Raw genomic sequence first — 16,809 nt, 5'->3', positions numbered from 1 at the left:
TTGAATGGCGGATTCCTGCGTGCGTATTTTGTTGCTACAGACTCAGTGACAGAGTCAGGGCTCATTCATTTCAAAAAGCAGGTGAAACTCAGGAGAGAGGACTTTCAGGCACAGAGGTATTATATCAAAGACCTACAACAATTAATATGACTAACAGCAAGGAAAACCCCGAATCATTCCGTACTAGCTCTATACAGCAAGAGGTCATTTGTCTTCTCTAATAGAATACTAGCCACGGTCCTCCTAGGATTAGCTCTTGGCATGGTAAAATCTTTTGGGCTTGGGAAATTTTTTTACAGAAAATCTGCAACGAACGAAATATGTTCAAGCTCCAGTCCCTCTGGCTATCATTATAAAGTAGGAGGAAAAACAGCTTTTACAATATAAAACAAGGAAAACACTCCACCTAAGTAGCCAACAGTGACTCATAATTCTTTCTGTCCTGTCCACATGGCACAACTGTCATGCCACCACACAGTTCTCGAGCTACTCCGGCGAGGCAAAACAATAACAAATAAATTAAAAGGGTTTTTTGCTAAACTGAATGCTGTCTCTTACTGATATACAGATCCTAAAAATGCAAGTATTGTTCAGCACTTCCAGTCTAATGACAATAGCATGCTCATTCACTCAATATTGTTTATCCAGTTTGACTGAGCTTGTTGAACCACCTTGAAATTAATTCCTTTTATTCGTGAAGAGACTAGAAGGTGAAATTGTGAGCTCTGAAAGAGCTTTATCTCCTATGCTTCGTAATTTTGGACATTTGGAAATAAAGCTATGAACTAATTTCTAATCTACAAAGGATATGAACATCGTATTGCCACACACCACAAGGAACACTGGACAATTAATTTGAAGAATTCTTTGGGGTGTTTTTTTTTGTTTGTTTTTGAGGGGTTTTTTTTGTAGTCTGCAAAGATGCTTACAGCTACACTAATAAATATTTCTCATAACTAAAAATTAAGCAGAGCAGAACATCTACCCCTACTAAAAATGACACTTTAGTTAGTGGAAGTTTCACACCATTTTTTTTTTCAACTTTTCTGCGCATTTCTATTCCAACAGGTCATACGTTAGTTAATAACTTTCGCCACCTGTTTACAAATACATGCCCCATTTACATTTTCTTGCTGTTTCAGTGGTTGCACACACCTTTCTGTGTGTTGGAATGCAAGAACAAACCCACTGAAATATGCTTTATTGTCTCACAAGAAGGGGAAAAGGAAGTATGTCAACAAGAAAAATCCTTATTTTTCTCAACAGATTAAAAACAAAACCTTCGTGGGAAGCCGTACAGAAAATCTGATGCAAAAATGAACAAAATTAGCCCCAATGCAAAACTACCAAGAAAGGACATTTAAGTTAGCATGTCATTTCTGCGTGTCATTTCTCAGGCATTATCTTCACCTTGCTGCAGGGGCAAAGACAACCAACGGAAGGCACTTTGTACTTGACACTTTTGCAGCTTTTTAACCCAAAACTCAAGAGTCTCCAGTAGCACTTGGCGCCTGCATTAAGGTCTACAGTGGTTAGATCACGGGATCAGGGACACTTTTTGAGACATCTGAAACACGGAAGCTCATAAACAAAAAAGTGATCAAAAGACAGTGTTTGTATTGGGAGCGGCGGGCAGTGCCTCGGTCCGAGCCAAGCTTCCACTGGAGTTAGCAACTCATGGCACCACGTCAGGTACTGAAATTAGTCACAAATTTCAGTTGCGTTTTCACCTCTGCCTCTCTGCTATTTGTTGGTATGGGAACTTATCCATAGCATAGGAAAAAGAAAAAAAAGTAGCAAATGAAAACTGCTTGACAAGCAGAAATAAGGAACATGGACCGTGGAGTGCTCTTCATTTTGAAGGATAACTGCACAACTTCCTTCTGTTCCTACATCTACCAGATCACCAAGCTCCTTGCGCTCATGTTTTTTCAGGAATTCAAGGTGAATGAAAAGTGCAATCCAGAAAACAAAGTTCTTTTAAAGACAGTGTTCTTAATTTAGTTATTTGAGTAACACTAAGCATTTTGTCTCTGGCTCAAGTTGTCTACAGAATTTAGAATTCTGTAGACAGGCAAATGTGCAGAGAAAAGATGCAGAAATGTAAATGTTTGATATCAGAAAGGTCACAGGACTGCAGTGAGGTAAACAGGAAATATATTATTTGGTACCCTTGCAAACTGTTCAAACAGATAATTAGATTATTTTTTGCCAGAATCATTAAATATTTTCTACATATTGCATTACAGCTTAAAATATATCTGCATAAAATATATAGTGATTCTGAAGTGATGCACTTCGGTTTCACTTTTAATATTCTTTGATGGTTCAAATCACTTAATTTTTTTAACATTTATGACTGTTTTACAACTGAAGATATGATATTCTCTGGGGCATTAAGCAAATTTATTTTGATAGCAACATTTAAAGGCTCAAACTTTCTCTAGGAGAAGAACTTGGAAAAAAAATTCAAATTAGGTTAGAAATACAAAACTCACATTTTGTGACTGCAAGAAAAATACCTTTAGAAATAGATATTATCAATTTATTTTCTCAACTTTTACAATTGATTGATTTTTTCCCAAAGCAGTATGTCTGTGCTGAAAATTAAAAATGCATTAAAGAACCTATTATCAAGTATTTTATATATCCCCCTCTTCTCCCACACACAAGTAACTGGCACAGAATTAACCAATTAAAAGCAGAGAGGTAAATACAGTAATTCAAGATTTACTACATCCTGGGGAGAAGGAATGCATTCCCAGCAACTTTTGCAGAGCCTGCAGAACTCAGTACATTACTAAAAAGGCTCCATTTATTCTCCAGCCTATTTTAGTGAAAGTTATAGCACAGTCTACTGTCAGTGGAGGACTGATTCACTCGCTGCAAATATGTAAAATCAGTCCATAAAATAAAAATTAAAAAAAAAAAAAGTCAATTGTATAGGAGTGTTTTGGTTTTTTTTCCCCTCTTCTTTTCTTCCTTTCTTTCACCACACAGTAGACTTTTCAATCTCACAGACAAGTAAAACTTCATAGTGGTAACACATTACTTTTCCTGAAAGTGCTATTAATATAGAATTCAAACAATACTCTTGATAATATAAGTTCCCAGATAAGAAACTCTGCAGATACCTGCTGTTAGCTCAGTACGAGCAACAAATACTATCTGATGAGTATCAATATCCCAGTCTGGGAGACAGAGGGGCCAAAGGTATCTCAGATGACTGGGACAGACACACAAGCACAGCCACCACTCCCAGGTCCCTCGGAAAGCTGAACTTGCTTCTGCTGAAACTGATGGCAAAACTCCTTTGAGCACCAGTACAAGGTGGGTAGAGCCCTTGGGGAAGAATTCCCAACTTTATCATATGCATATTCAAAACCACTGTGGCGCGTGGCACAGCACTGTATGAAGCCCGCTGTATTGCCCGTTCTCAGAAGCAAAGGCCGTGTCTTGAGTCTGCTGAATCTCCAGGTGCCAGGACTGCGTGAGGCAGATGCTTACTTTAACCATCTACCATTTGCTGTTTCATACCACGTAATTTAAGGGCAAGCTTTTCAGCAGCTTGAGCAGGCCGTCACTGCTGTATTTAAGTGTATACCATTTCAGTGCTGGACCAGTAGTAACTCCACTTCAGATGTTGAGGGTTTGAATTTTGGAGGGGTTCGCCCCCGGCTCCCTCTCCATTGCAGCTTAAGACTGCGTGCTTTAACAATGATTTACATTTTCAGCTTTGCAGTATTAACTTTCAGGTAACAGGGAAAGCTTTATAGCAGTTCATACAGTCAAAACCTAGTCCAGAAAAAGTCTCTACGTGAACAAGTAACTATTAGTAATAAGCAAATTATCTGCTCAGAGGCTGAGTTCTGGGTAATATTGGATTTTACATTACAATGACGGTGCTCTAAATCTAATGTGCTTTTTCTCTGTTAGAGTCAGCTTTCGCTGTCAAATCCTTTTTTTCTTCTTTGGTCTGTGCTGCAGCTTTAACAGCTGATGTGTAAAGTTTGTGGTACATGAAGAGCACAACGTGGTGTTATTTCAGCCCTCAGAGCAGGATCCTCCCCAAAAGCCAATGACTGCACTGAACAAGACTGCAAAACGCCCGTCTCTCCTCCCTCTTACATACCAAACACCTTTTAAACAGCTTTTTGTCTAGGGCAATTGTCAGTTATCTCATAATATTGTTCCCCACGAACCTGTTACCTATCCGCTACTTGACATTACGCAGCCCTGGCCAGGCTTCTGGCTGCAGAGCATACATCGGACGCACTTTGAATACTGCTGAACCCCATCTGTTCCACGCAGCAGCGAGCACAGCGATAGCGGCAGCAAAGAAGTCGTCTATTGTGCTTTAATTAGCAGTAACCCCAGCCTGGGGGAAGTGTGAGATTTCACTTGGCTACCTACCCCACCGGTCTGAGGTGGGAAGGAAGGATATCAAGCCCCCAGATTCGCCCAGCACTGCAGCACGGGAGAGCCACCCCCCCGCCGCCCCAGCACGGCACCAAGTCAACTCACAGGATCTCCAGGTCACGCAGGGCTCGGAAGGCTCCATCTTCGATGCAGCTGATCTGGTTGTTGTCCAGTTGCCTGCAGAAAGGAAGGGAGAGGATGAAGGCTGGCCAGCACGGGCAGAGCTGCCTCGGAGCGCCAGGTTGGGGGCTTCCCCGTCACCGAGGTGTCCCTCCACCCCCTCGCAGCGCCTGCTCGCCACCCGGCACGGGGCTGCTCGGCTGCCACGCTGCTCTGGCTCTGCTCGCTGCTGTCTGACAGCGCTGCACGCTACCGCACACTGAAGCCTGTCAGGTCTCAGTAAATATTAATTGCGCCTTTTTTTTTTTTTTTTTTTAAAGGCAGAAGGGAGTAATTTCATTACATTAGGGCATCCAATCCATTATGAGCTTTTACCGTCATGTCACTGAAACAATTTCATTAAGCTAAAGGCCTGTAAATCATTGCAGGTCACTGTGCTGCCCTCCGTGACCTCCCAGAATGCCTTTTTTTCTTTTACTGGAAGTTGGAGTCCTCTGTCCTGACAGTACTAAATCTCCAGCCTTTATCTGCCCAAGAGCTGTGAGAGTGCATAGGGAATATACCAATTCCAAATTAGACTCAACTAATCTAATTTTATAGTCTTTTTATTATTCTAAGCACCAAATGTCTGTGGTGGTTCAATGCCTCTCTGCATTGTTACTGGTCCCATCTGGTAGCCCGTTCTATTGAAAGATTTCTGACTAACTACAGATTCTGTCTAACTGCATCAGGGAGAGCAATCCAGTGACAGAAAGCATTATACACACGTACACTTAAAACACTATTTTGTTTCAAAATGTGTAATTTAATATTTGGATGGTGGAGTTCTCTCATTTGTCTTCCTGCATACAGATGATTTAAATATATTGTACAATATACGTGGATACAGCAGTACAGCTACATCTGTCTCTTTTGTAATTTAAAATTCAGTGATTACATTTTCTGACATCTGATCCTTTAAATTTTACACTTAGAGAAATAAAATTATGTACGTACCCATGTGTAAGTGCAATATCTGCATTCCATAAAAAAATAGATGCAGGCTCCCAACTCTATATTATACTGCTCTTTGCACAGCATGTACTTTAGATCTGGTGAGGCAGAGACTATTTGCCCGGTGTGTGTGAAGTATCATGAACAAAGATACCAAGATTACGTTGCAGTTTCTGGTTGCTATCACAAAATAATAAATATATATGCAGAGGCAGCAAATATATTACACCCATGGATAATATATTTGTATAGTTTTACCGACTTCTTTCCAATTTTTTGCTGTACTTAATTTTTGGTCTGAGCAGATATTTGTCACAACTTTTTATTACACAACAGTAAAGCACAGACAGAGCACTACAGTATAATTACAAAACAAAAACCAAACTAAAGTCTCTTGGGGGTAAAGAGCAACAGAGAATACAAAGGTTTAAAGGAAGCAAGGGCAAATAGAATCTTTATGCACCACTTTTAAAGATTGAGTTTGATCCGCTAGCATTAAACATTTTGAATATGCATATATTTGAAGACTATATGAAGTCTACATCTTCTGTAATGTAGCCTCGTCTTGATGAACATCATGGTTTTTATGATTTAAAGTGCATAAAAAAACCATACACACTACAAGGTCTACTAAAAAGCTTAGCAAGCATAAAGCCTAGCTAAGGTTTCTCAAAGCTCTTGTAACTTTGGAGAACATGCTGAATTTGTCAAAACTTCAGTGATGTCTCCTATACTGACGGATACCAGGATGCACAATCATCCCAAACGGATTTTTCTGTAGCTTAAGACTGCATGCATAGTATATATACATATGTATATAAATATATACAACATACTTATTTATGGTCTCTCTGTTTCTCCCGCCACCTTGCAAAGATGCTAAAAACTGTGTCTTTTTGGACTGCTGGGAAGACCAGTGGCTGCTGAGTGGCTTCTTCCGAGATCCCCGTTTAGTTGCGTGGGTTGCTATCAATTTGTTGCTCAAACAGAAAGGATGGTGCATTTCAGGAGCAATAAACTTAAAATGAGTTAAATATCATGCTGGTTGCATGACTAAGTACTTTACACTTCAGTTGGCTTTATTAAGCATAAAGTTGGCACATGCTAGCATGACGAAGAGAAAGCAGGCGCAACTTGAGAATCACCTCTCTTCTTCTATGGGAAGTACTATATATTGCGTATTTTATTTGAGTTATACTATAATATTGATTTTCCTGCCAAATACACTAAAATAAGCAAATAAACCCCGTGTGCTAGTCACAAAGCCTTCTGATTAAAGGGCTTCATAAGTGGTGTATTTTTTTTTTTTTTAAAACTGCTACTCTCACGGATTGATTTTTGTTGAAAAAGTGTAATGACAATCTTAATCATATTTTGCTAGGTCCGGTCATGCTAGCGCTAACCACCAAGTTTGGTCTGTGTGATTAATCCACAGGACCACAAGAGAAACCTCTAGATGTCCAAAAGATATATGTGTAGCGGGATAGTCAGTAAATAGGGACAATAGTCATTACAGATACATGCTGCTACTGTGTGCCCCATAAACTGAACCTGCACAGTATCTGTGATAGCTGCGTATCTCCTGATACCTACCACGCCAAAACATTCACATCTGTGTTTAACACTAAGCATGAGAATTTCTTCTCAGAAGGAATAGAACTATTAGTTGTCTTAAAATTAGGCATGACTGTTTTTAAGACCCTTCACCTTCTCACTCACTTCTCTACGTGTAAAGATGGAAATTCTGTTTCATTGCATCTGTACAGCACCCTGGTGAGTGGTTAAGCAGAGACTAGAGATTTGAGAGGTTAAAGTCTAAACAATGTCTTCATTCCAAGCAAACGTGTTAGTTTTAAAGTTTTGAGAAAACTTCAGGTAAAGCCTTTGCCTAAAAGCAAAGACAGGTGTTGAACACGTACTTTTATACCTGTGAAGACAAAATAAAAATCCTGTGATGTGGGCTAGCAGCCAAATCACATTCTCAAAGTGGGTAAGCTATGCACGTAGCTATTCAATGTGCAGAACAGACATGCCTAACATTTGTTGAGAAGAACATCTTACCTGAATTAAACTAATCATATGCAGAGAAAGTAAAAATTCAACTTTAAAAACAAGGGGAAAAAAAAAAAGTATTTCAGAACAGTGGCACATACATTTCCCTGAGGAACATGCAACACTGCTCCCATTTCTTCATCACTGCCTTCTGAATGGAGCACTGCTACCTGAGAGACAGATCAGCTGCTCCAGGTTTACAGGTGAATTTAACAAATGCTCTCAGCCACCAGAAGCATTTATCCAGATTTAAATGCCATCTCTACTTGTCAATGTTCATAGCCTTTCTAGGAGATCTTTTTCTCCTCAGTGTTACAAACAGGATGTTATGCATGCAATCGCATAATCTAACACTGGAGAAAGGTCAGACAACACAAACTCAGATCCAAGGCACAATTTTAAAATGGACAAAGTCGCTTTTTATACCCCCATTTACTCCTGCCTTTTGAATGAATACAGCACTAAGCTCAGGCTTTACCTAAAACTAACAAGTGATTCAATTGCCTCTGAAGAAAAGAAGGGTTCTCACGCAGAAAAAGTGAGCCTCTATATTTAAAAGAGGCTAAAGGATGAATGAAACCACAATAACCAAGCTGTGTGAAATAGCCATTCAATATGTATGGCACATTGTAAGAGCTACAAGGCAAGGCATGAACAAATAAACACCACCAAACTTTGAACTTCCAATTCTGTCTCACTTTTGCTAAGTAAGGTAGATCTCTAACTTTTATTTGGGTTAAAGTGTTTGGGTTAAATGCCGAATCTCTCACGCGTTAGACACAAAGCTCTGGACTTGGGCTCGGTGATGCCGTCAGAAGGGTTCTTACTCCAACATCAGCGAGCCCGAGATCCCAGCCTGGGAAACCCAGCAGCTCGTGTGTGATTGAATTATCTACTCTGACCTCACCTAAGAGGCTCCAGGGATCCGAGATCTCTGCGACAGGCAATTAGCAACCAGACAATACCAAGAGACACAAAGAGCAATACCAGAAGATCTCGTGGAATGGACCAAAACACTCGGGCAAGGAAAATACTGAAGGGGTATATGGGATTTAGGTGAAGTGTGACACAGACAAATGCTTATAAGCAATGCAAGTATTTATAAAACTATTTGGAGAAAAAGGCATCTTTCATATGGTAGAGCTATAACACGTAACGCCATATGTATTACTATAATCTGACTCTAACCATGAGTCAACAGCTAGTCTCAGTTTTTATTAAAAAGCAGGAAAATTATTTGACTGTATGCAACTGATTGATCATTGTCTATCTTGAAAATTCAAGTTTTAAAGAAAAAAACTTAGGCAGAAATCACCTTTCTACGAAATGAGAAATAACGCTCCAGCTGAATAGATTCATATCACTGGACAGTCCATGATTTGGCCAAGACACCATTTTAACTGTTTAAAGCACAATTCCCCTGACAGAGTATAACTCCGGCTTACCCATTTAGATTTGCACATTATCTACCACACATGAGAGTTACATCTCAGATAACATTTGTAAGGAATGGGATTTTACAATATTGATATTCTTTTGCCATTTGAAACAATCCTTTAAATACTGAGGCTTGGAGGTTTAGCTCACAACAGTAAGGAGTATGTAGTTTTCAAATGCATTTGAGAGATAAAAATCCCCAGCAACAAAGCTGATAAAACTTTATCATGCTACTAAGATTAAAAAAAAAAACAAAAACACAAAAACCAACAAAACTGTTCTAATATATTAAGGAATTGAGTTCATCCAGGGTGAAATTTTCCAAAACTAAAAGAACTTAAACTTTTACTAACATTAAAGTTAGTTAATATTTAAAACCTACATTTATATTACTAGCAACGTTTCTTCCTAGTACACCAACTAACCTGACGTCATATATAAAAGGTTTTAATATTTTTACCGCAATTAGCCATACTCACATTTCACAATAACAAACTATATAATCAGTGGTTTGTACTTCATTTGTTTCCGTGAGGGATTTTTTTTTTCCCCATTTACAAACACTACCGAGGCCATTGCAGAGCTCAAGTGTTAATCTGGTTTTTAATTATACTGTGACAGTAGTTTAATTACTATGACCTCTTTCTATATTTTGTGGAGAATCTAGTTAAATATTTAAATAAAAACTTGCATTAACAAGTACTGTAATAAATACTTTTCAGATTTCTTTGGTTTTCATATTTTACAGGTTTAGCATAAAAAGAAGTGTTAGAAAGTTGCATATTTAAGAAAGTTCTACTGTTACAGATACAAAATTACTCTACTACTGTTCTAGATACCTACTGTTATAGAGCTGAGATAAGCAAGAGCCATTTCCTCCTTAATAAAAGACTTGCATATTTAACCAGAAGTATCCATACTAAAGGTATTGTATTACTGAAGTATTTAAAGGAATTTTCAATAGCCATTTCACATTGAAGTAAATTCACTGTAACTTACTATAGAATTGTTGTTAGGGGGAAAAAAAAAGAATCTTGTTAATTATATCTGCAAAAGAACCTCAGTTGGGACATTTTTCCCCCAACCTTTTCAATTTTTTTTCTAATACAAACTTCCAGGTCTATGCCATCGCTTTATTGTAAAGTTTACATCCTAGTACTGAAGTTCTTCACTAACCTGTAAGAATTAGAGACTCTTAAAATTTATTGTCCAGCCTCCAAACCAGTCCTTATATAACTTTGAGAATGTTAAAATTTCAAAGGAAAGTGACACCAATACATCTAGTAAAATTTCTCACATACCAAACTGAAGTCCTTACCCTTAAATTAAATTGATAAGGAAGCCCCATAAATGGTAATAGATGGTTCTTTGAAGGAATACTAAATTCAGTTAAATTGAAGTAAAGTTTTTTCAAAGTAACTTTTAATGCATTTTTCATGTTTAACTTTTACTCTCTGTTGAGGCTATGCTAAAATCATTCTATAAGACCCTGCCTGTATCAGAAAATTTAAGGAATTGATACATCAAATTCAACAGTAAAGTAATTCTGAAGCGGAGTAAATCGGTGGTACGTAACACAGATGACAGAGCTGCTGTGATCAAGTTGACATCTCCCTCTGGGATTTTACAAGTGTTCCAAAATTCCTTCCCCCCCACCCCTCCACCCCATTTCCTAAAGATGTGGTTTTGCCAAAAGCTACGGTTGAAGCACTGTGCAGAAGCAGCTCATCTGCATGAAATAACTGGGCGCACTCATATTCTCTGTCTTCCGTTTTCATACCCGACCTATGTTGCCAGGTTGTTAAATAAGGATGGAGGGATATCCGAATTGGAGGAGGAGAGTTGCTTATAAAATAATTACTCTGCATATTATTCAAAAGTATCAAGTATTTACTCTAAGTTTTTTTATTATATTAACTCAGAATTCAAAATGTTGCTGTCAAATACAGACATCATATTAGCTTAATGAAAAACTTAAGTGGCATACGAACACATAGACTACTCCTGCCTCTTCCACACAAGATTCCCTTTCAATAGCAGGGGGTTTGGAACAATTTTTTTTTTTTTTCTTTTTTTAACTCTCTCTGGTTGCTGATGTAACAAATAGTGCATACCAAGCACAGAAATGGCTGTCTCCATAGCAATTGGGGCAGGTTTTGCGGTTTCCCTAGTTACTCTTGACTGATAACCATCTGTTGTTCTCCTCTGCCATAGCCCCAAAGGGGAAAAGGGGAAAAATGAGGAAGATAAAATGGGTGTTAGAGAATATGGAAGTTATTTACTATAGTGGTTTTTACATTTTCAGAAGGTTCGCACTTACTTAAATCTTTGTTTTATTTATTGTTATATTCAGTTGACAGTATAAAAAACGACAAGTAAAGAAAAGGTCTAATTCTGAAATGTTACTAATCATTCATCTTATTAATAGGAAATCATATTAAGGAATCATATTAGGAAAATTAATAGAAATCATATCATGACGGATGTCACTAGGAAACTGTGGAAAATTTGAAACTAAGGCACTTAGGAAAAAAAATGCAGAAATTTAACGTAAATAATAAGTAGCAATTTGCAATGTACAAAGAGCATGGGCAGAAGGTTAGCACCCACCTCGCTGCTGCAGGTGGAATGGGATCACTAAGTAACTGCTACTTTCCTGCCCTGCAATAATGGCTGCAAGTTACCTCTATTTACACATTTGGGGCCATGACTTCCACCAAACCTTCAGCCCCTCCCTCCCCTTCAGCGTGTCTGTGTGGTGCTTTGAGGGAGACACGGGTACAGCGCGCCCGCAGGGCCCGGGCTCCCCGTGCCCGCACCCTTCCTTGAGCCCAGCAGCACCGCTGCGCTTGCACCCCGGGCAGCCCCCGACGGCCCTGCTGCCCCCGGCACGTGTCAAGACGCATACTGTAAGGTCAATGTTTACATAGGCTCGTGTACCATCACGGCATTACTTACAGGGAACTAAGAGCACATAAGTCATGCTCGTTTTGAAGGAAAAACAAATAAGCCTCCACAGGCTAGCTGTTACGGCAGATCGGTATAGCAGCATGCAACTGGGGTTTGGGTCTTTTTTCTTGACAATGATTCTGTGCATATGTTCCATGTAGAAACAAATTAATTACCGAGCCAAAACTTGAAGAAAGACACAGAATGCTTCATCCCTTAATATTAAATTTTATATCGGCTCTCAGTTGTAAAGATAGACAAAATTTGTTTGGAGCTACCAGTACTTCTAAAACATGGCGTCAGTAGGCCGGAGGACTGCATGGAACTCTACAGAGCAATGCAACAAGGCAGGGTTAGCGCCGGGCGGACGACATTAGTGCTGCCCCGAGGACACCACCCACGGGCTTCCCCGGGCCTGCAGGGAGCTTATCGGAGACGGGGCTACGGGTGCCCACGCGTACCGCCAGGACAAAGGGCGGGATGTAGCAAAGCGAGGTGGTTATTCAACAGGGCTGCTTACCAAAAATCGTATTAATTCTGGTGTTCCATTGTTTACACAGTTTTATTACTAATAATTTAAGAAATTCAGCTTTGAGAAGAAAAGTAGAGGTCACACACCTTTAAGAGGCTTAGACTTTTTCGGCAAACATGAAAATTCCATGAGGAGAGAGGCTGTGGCAGAGCGCAAGCGCGACAGGCCCCAGCAAGGAAGGGAAGGTAAACATGCCCAAGGGCCAGACACCAGAAGCACCTCTTTTACACAGTTAGGGGGATGACAAAGCAAAAAGGAATCTTGACATTCGATCTCCAGACATCTGCCCCCTTTGAAATCACATATTACATTAGAATAATTCTATCACCCGCAGTCATACAATGACTTGAGATATGCTTTCTAGGTCTTAAGACAAAGATTAGGAGGAAATAATACCAAAACTGTAAATGTTTTGAGTAAAGTCACAGTAGAGCGTCAACCTTGTTACCTGGCTGGTACCTTTGGGTAAACCAGTAAAGATTCTTGTGTTTTGGTGACTTTTTTTAAAAATTAGAAAATTAGTATTAATACTTAGTGGATGAATACCCAAACAATTAACATCTTGCACTTATGAACTGCACTATTTTAGTATCACACACCAATAAATTTTTTCAATCAGATCCTGGTTTATCACACTGTTTTAAAAAAAACCAAAAATGGCCAGTTAATGCTAGAGCAGGAAGAACAGTTTAGGATATCTCAGTGCCCCAATTTGGTTTGGGGGATTATTTTTGTTTAACATGGTTGTATTGAGTTGCTCAGCGTCCAGGAAGTGCTAAAATAATAACTAAAACCCACAGCCACTGGAGCATAGTTAGTGAACACTACACATTTCAAGATGCTGCAGTAGTTTTAAATCACTCTGATACAGGTTTCTGGTACTGACCCTGCCTAGCACAGGCTCAGCAGCCTTCCTACAGGGTTCCAAAGACCAGGCAATTTTATCTTTAATACAGCTGTGGGCTCTGATTTTAGGATGAGTAAGTAACACTCCAGATGATGAAAGGTGTGTGTGTGAGGTGCCTCCAGGTGTTCTGTTTGGTTTTACCCTTTTCCTCTTATACTGATCTGGCAACAGCAACTCACCTTTGAGACATGAAATCTAAATTGTTCTAGTAATTTCCACTGTAAAATTGGCCCCTGAAAAATAACCAACGAACAATAAATGTCTTCAATTACTTTAAGACAAGAAGCCATTTGGCTTAGTTACAGCTTTCTCTTGTTCACTGCCCACCTGCCTGGGCATTATCAAAGTCAGAGAGATTTTGTTTTTAACACACAAATGCTCCGAAATGGCTGAGGTCCGCACACAGTTCCAAATTCTGACTCCTCACTCTGACTACATGTTTCTCTGCTTTGCAGCTATGTGATTTCTCAGGCCTACTGAAAAAGAGCAGCAGACCCACGTACATCATATATCTATGCTCCTAAGGCCGTTGCCTTTCTACTGATATAAAACAAGACCAGCAGTGGATACTATAAAAACATTTGAGATTTGTTTTCCAGTCGTTGCTTCAATGCACACGCAATGCCCTGATCCTCTGTTTTTAAGAGTCTATATTTGTCATTTCTTAGCATCACATCTCATTTTGTAACTCAGACCTGCAGTTGACTTGTAATCAATATTAGATAAGCATATGGGTGAGTTTAGATGAGTCGGTGCTAAAGGTGGGAGAAACACCTTAGAATTCATCGTCAGGCTTCTGACCTTTCAAGGCGCTTACATCAAACTTCATTCTCACTACTCAAGGCAATGAATCCAAGTTCCACATCCAAACTCCCACTGGAATTACTTCCCATACTTACAGTTCTGACTCTATACTTCATTGCCCCAAATTTGCTTGTTCTCCTATGTGATTTCAAAGAAATAAGTTAACAAAACACGTGTTTGATTTCTGCATTACCCGCTTATGCTACAAAAAATTTGATGAAAGGGTGACTTCTTGCTGTGTGCTTTTATACATTTATTGATATTTGTACCACGTCCATAAAAATAGTACCCTGCACTTCTCTGGGCACTCTGTGTGCTTATGTAACTACAGAAGTACATTTGCTTACTCATATAAGTACATATGTAATAATAAGTACTTATTATACGAGTAAACAAATAACACTCCTGTTACTCCGAGAAGACTGGTAAAGGGTACAAATAAGCACTTCAGTCTGCCATTTGTTATTGTTACTAAGTGGGGTTATTCTAAGTAAACCCCCAGAGTGTAAAAAAGAAACCAGCATTTCCAAATCAGGGAAGATCTTTCAGTGAAAAAGCAGCGACTGTCTGAGAGTGGCTGCAGGACCGGAGCGTGCTGGGTCACTGCCTTACCCAGGAGCTAGGAAACTGGTGATGTGAAAGCACCTTTGTCACAGAGACGACAAACATTAGGAAATCATTTCTATAGGGAAGGAGAAAAGCTATAAGCAGTCGTATAATGGAAAACATTCGACTGGAAGCTGTTCTGGGCCATACCCTGTACACACTTAGCTTTAGCTGCTGAACTTTCACCAAATGGCCTCCTCCGAAATCACAACCTTTTGTTCCACAGATGTGAGTGTTGTCCTGTCTGCTATATGGTGAGGTCCATGGGGGAGGAAACCTAATTCTGTGTGGATTCAGAGCCTCATGCAACAGCCCTGAGCAGGCCAGCCTAAAGGTGACTTCGCAATATCAGTACTGCCAAGGTCCACTCAGACATGAAATGCCTGTTGGGCAGTTACATATGAATTTGAAGACCCATCCATCTTCCTCCAGTAGTTAGCCAAACTCAAGTTAATCATCTCATGACATATTTCAAAAAGAAGATGCCTCTGTGATTTGTGTCCTCCTCTGCCACCTACTCCTTTGCCCAAGTCTACACCACTTCTGGAACGCTTGCAATGAAACGCTACACTGCCAATGAAGGATCTTAACATAACAAATGAGACCCAAAAGACTTAACAGGGCATCTACAGAACACGAAGGATTAGGAAAGAATAACTGGTTTCTAGACAGAAAAAAAAAAGAACTTTAAAGAAAAGTCAGTCAAAAGAAAAGCCAGAAAAGATGGTAGGAAAGGAAAGCAAATACAAGACCTGACATATTAAATGGGAACCAAAAATAACGTTGTTCTTGGTCACCTTGGGACCTAGTAATTACATCAATTTTGAAATACTTTGAAAACTGCTATGGAAATAAACAGCGGACTGGATCACAGTTGACAAAAAAAGCCATTTTGTTTTATTGTTTTCAAGCCAGCCAAATTCATGTCATCTGTGAAATGTTTATCACCCAGGGTAAGAACAGCAATCCACCCTGCAGATTTATGTTTATAAGCATTTTGGAACAAATGTTCCTATTTGAACACCCATATGAACCATAAGCATCCAATATGTTTGGATCACTACATTCAGTTTTTGTTAGCAGATCTTTAACTTTCTGAACAATGTTTTACAAAATCAGTGTGGCACTACTATACATCCTGCAGGAACAGGGCACAGAGCATATGCGACAACTCTTCTGCATATTCACCAGAGAATGTTTCTTTCCACCTATGTGAAACCATAGGTCTATGTCTTTTAATTCATAAAAGTAAATGGCATTCATCTGTTTTTGGCATTTATATGATCACTGTAATATTTGAGTCCCTCACCCTTTAATATATTTATTCATCCGCCCTGCAGATGCACAGCTGTCAGCAGCATAATGAGGTTCTACAAAATTTCAGGAACTGAACACAACACTTCCAGTTCCACTAATCCACATAATTTCTAAATTAAAATATGCTTCCCTGGCCTCAGGACATGTTAAGTACCAACTTAAAAACATAGAACAGGGAGCATTTATTTCGAAAGTGCTGATAATTCATAATTACATTCATAATGCTACTGTTGTCACAAAGTACATTTATAAAGATATAGGTAAAACACGTATAACAGCACTAACGCTTTACTGAAGTGCAGTACTTGAAAGTAAAAGTATCATCAAAACCCTGTTGCTACCTGGTATCACCCCATAAGCTTAGTTCCTGGGTAGAATTTAAAAGCAGCCTAACAGGAGCTTTCTTGTAGCTTTCCTGCTGGATCACTATTCGCTTGGAGAGGTTAACTGCTGGAATTAACAAGGAATTCCTTGACCCTGGATCTGAAACTTCACAGTTTAGAAATCCCAGTACCAAGGGACAAGACAACATGCACTGCAAAACCGGGATGACAGGTGACCTCCAAAGGGCTTTATTCCATCTTGCAGGAGACTTGAGTATGGTAACTTAAAAGTCTGCTTTTATCTATAAATGCAGGGCTTCTAATGAACAGAAATGTAAAAGAATTATTCC

The 16,809-nt window shown here is 39.3% G+C and overlaps 1 protein-coding gene across 1 annotated transcript in view; it reads right to left on the bottom strand.

Annotated features, from left to right (window-relative positions):
• Nucleotides 1-16,809, bottom strand: part of SLIT3 (slit guidance ligand 3) — a gene marked incomplete at its 5' end in the record, with an annotated part of 526,167 nt that overhangs the window by 219,901 nt on the left and 289,457 nt on the right. The window contains one exon of the mRNA XM_082006257.1: nucleotides 4,525-4,596. Within this exon, the coding sequence (XP_081862383.1) occupies nucleotides 4,525-4,596 (72 nt within the window). The remainder of the gene's footprint in view (nucleotides 1-4,524; nucleotides 4,597-16,809) is intronic.

The sequence above is a fragment of the Phaethon aethereus genome, assembly GCF_964289735.1.
Source record: "Phaethon aethereus genome assembly, chromosome: 14".
Lineage (NCBI taxonomy): Eukaryota > Metazoa > Chordata > Aves > Phaethontiformes > Phaethontidae > Phaethon > Phaethon aethereus.
The sequence above is the reverse complement of the archived record's forward strand: the minus strand, read 5'-3'. Positions and strand labels throughout refer to the sequence as shown.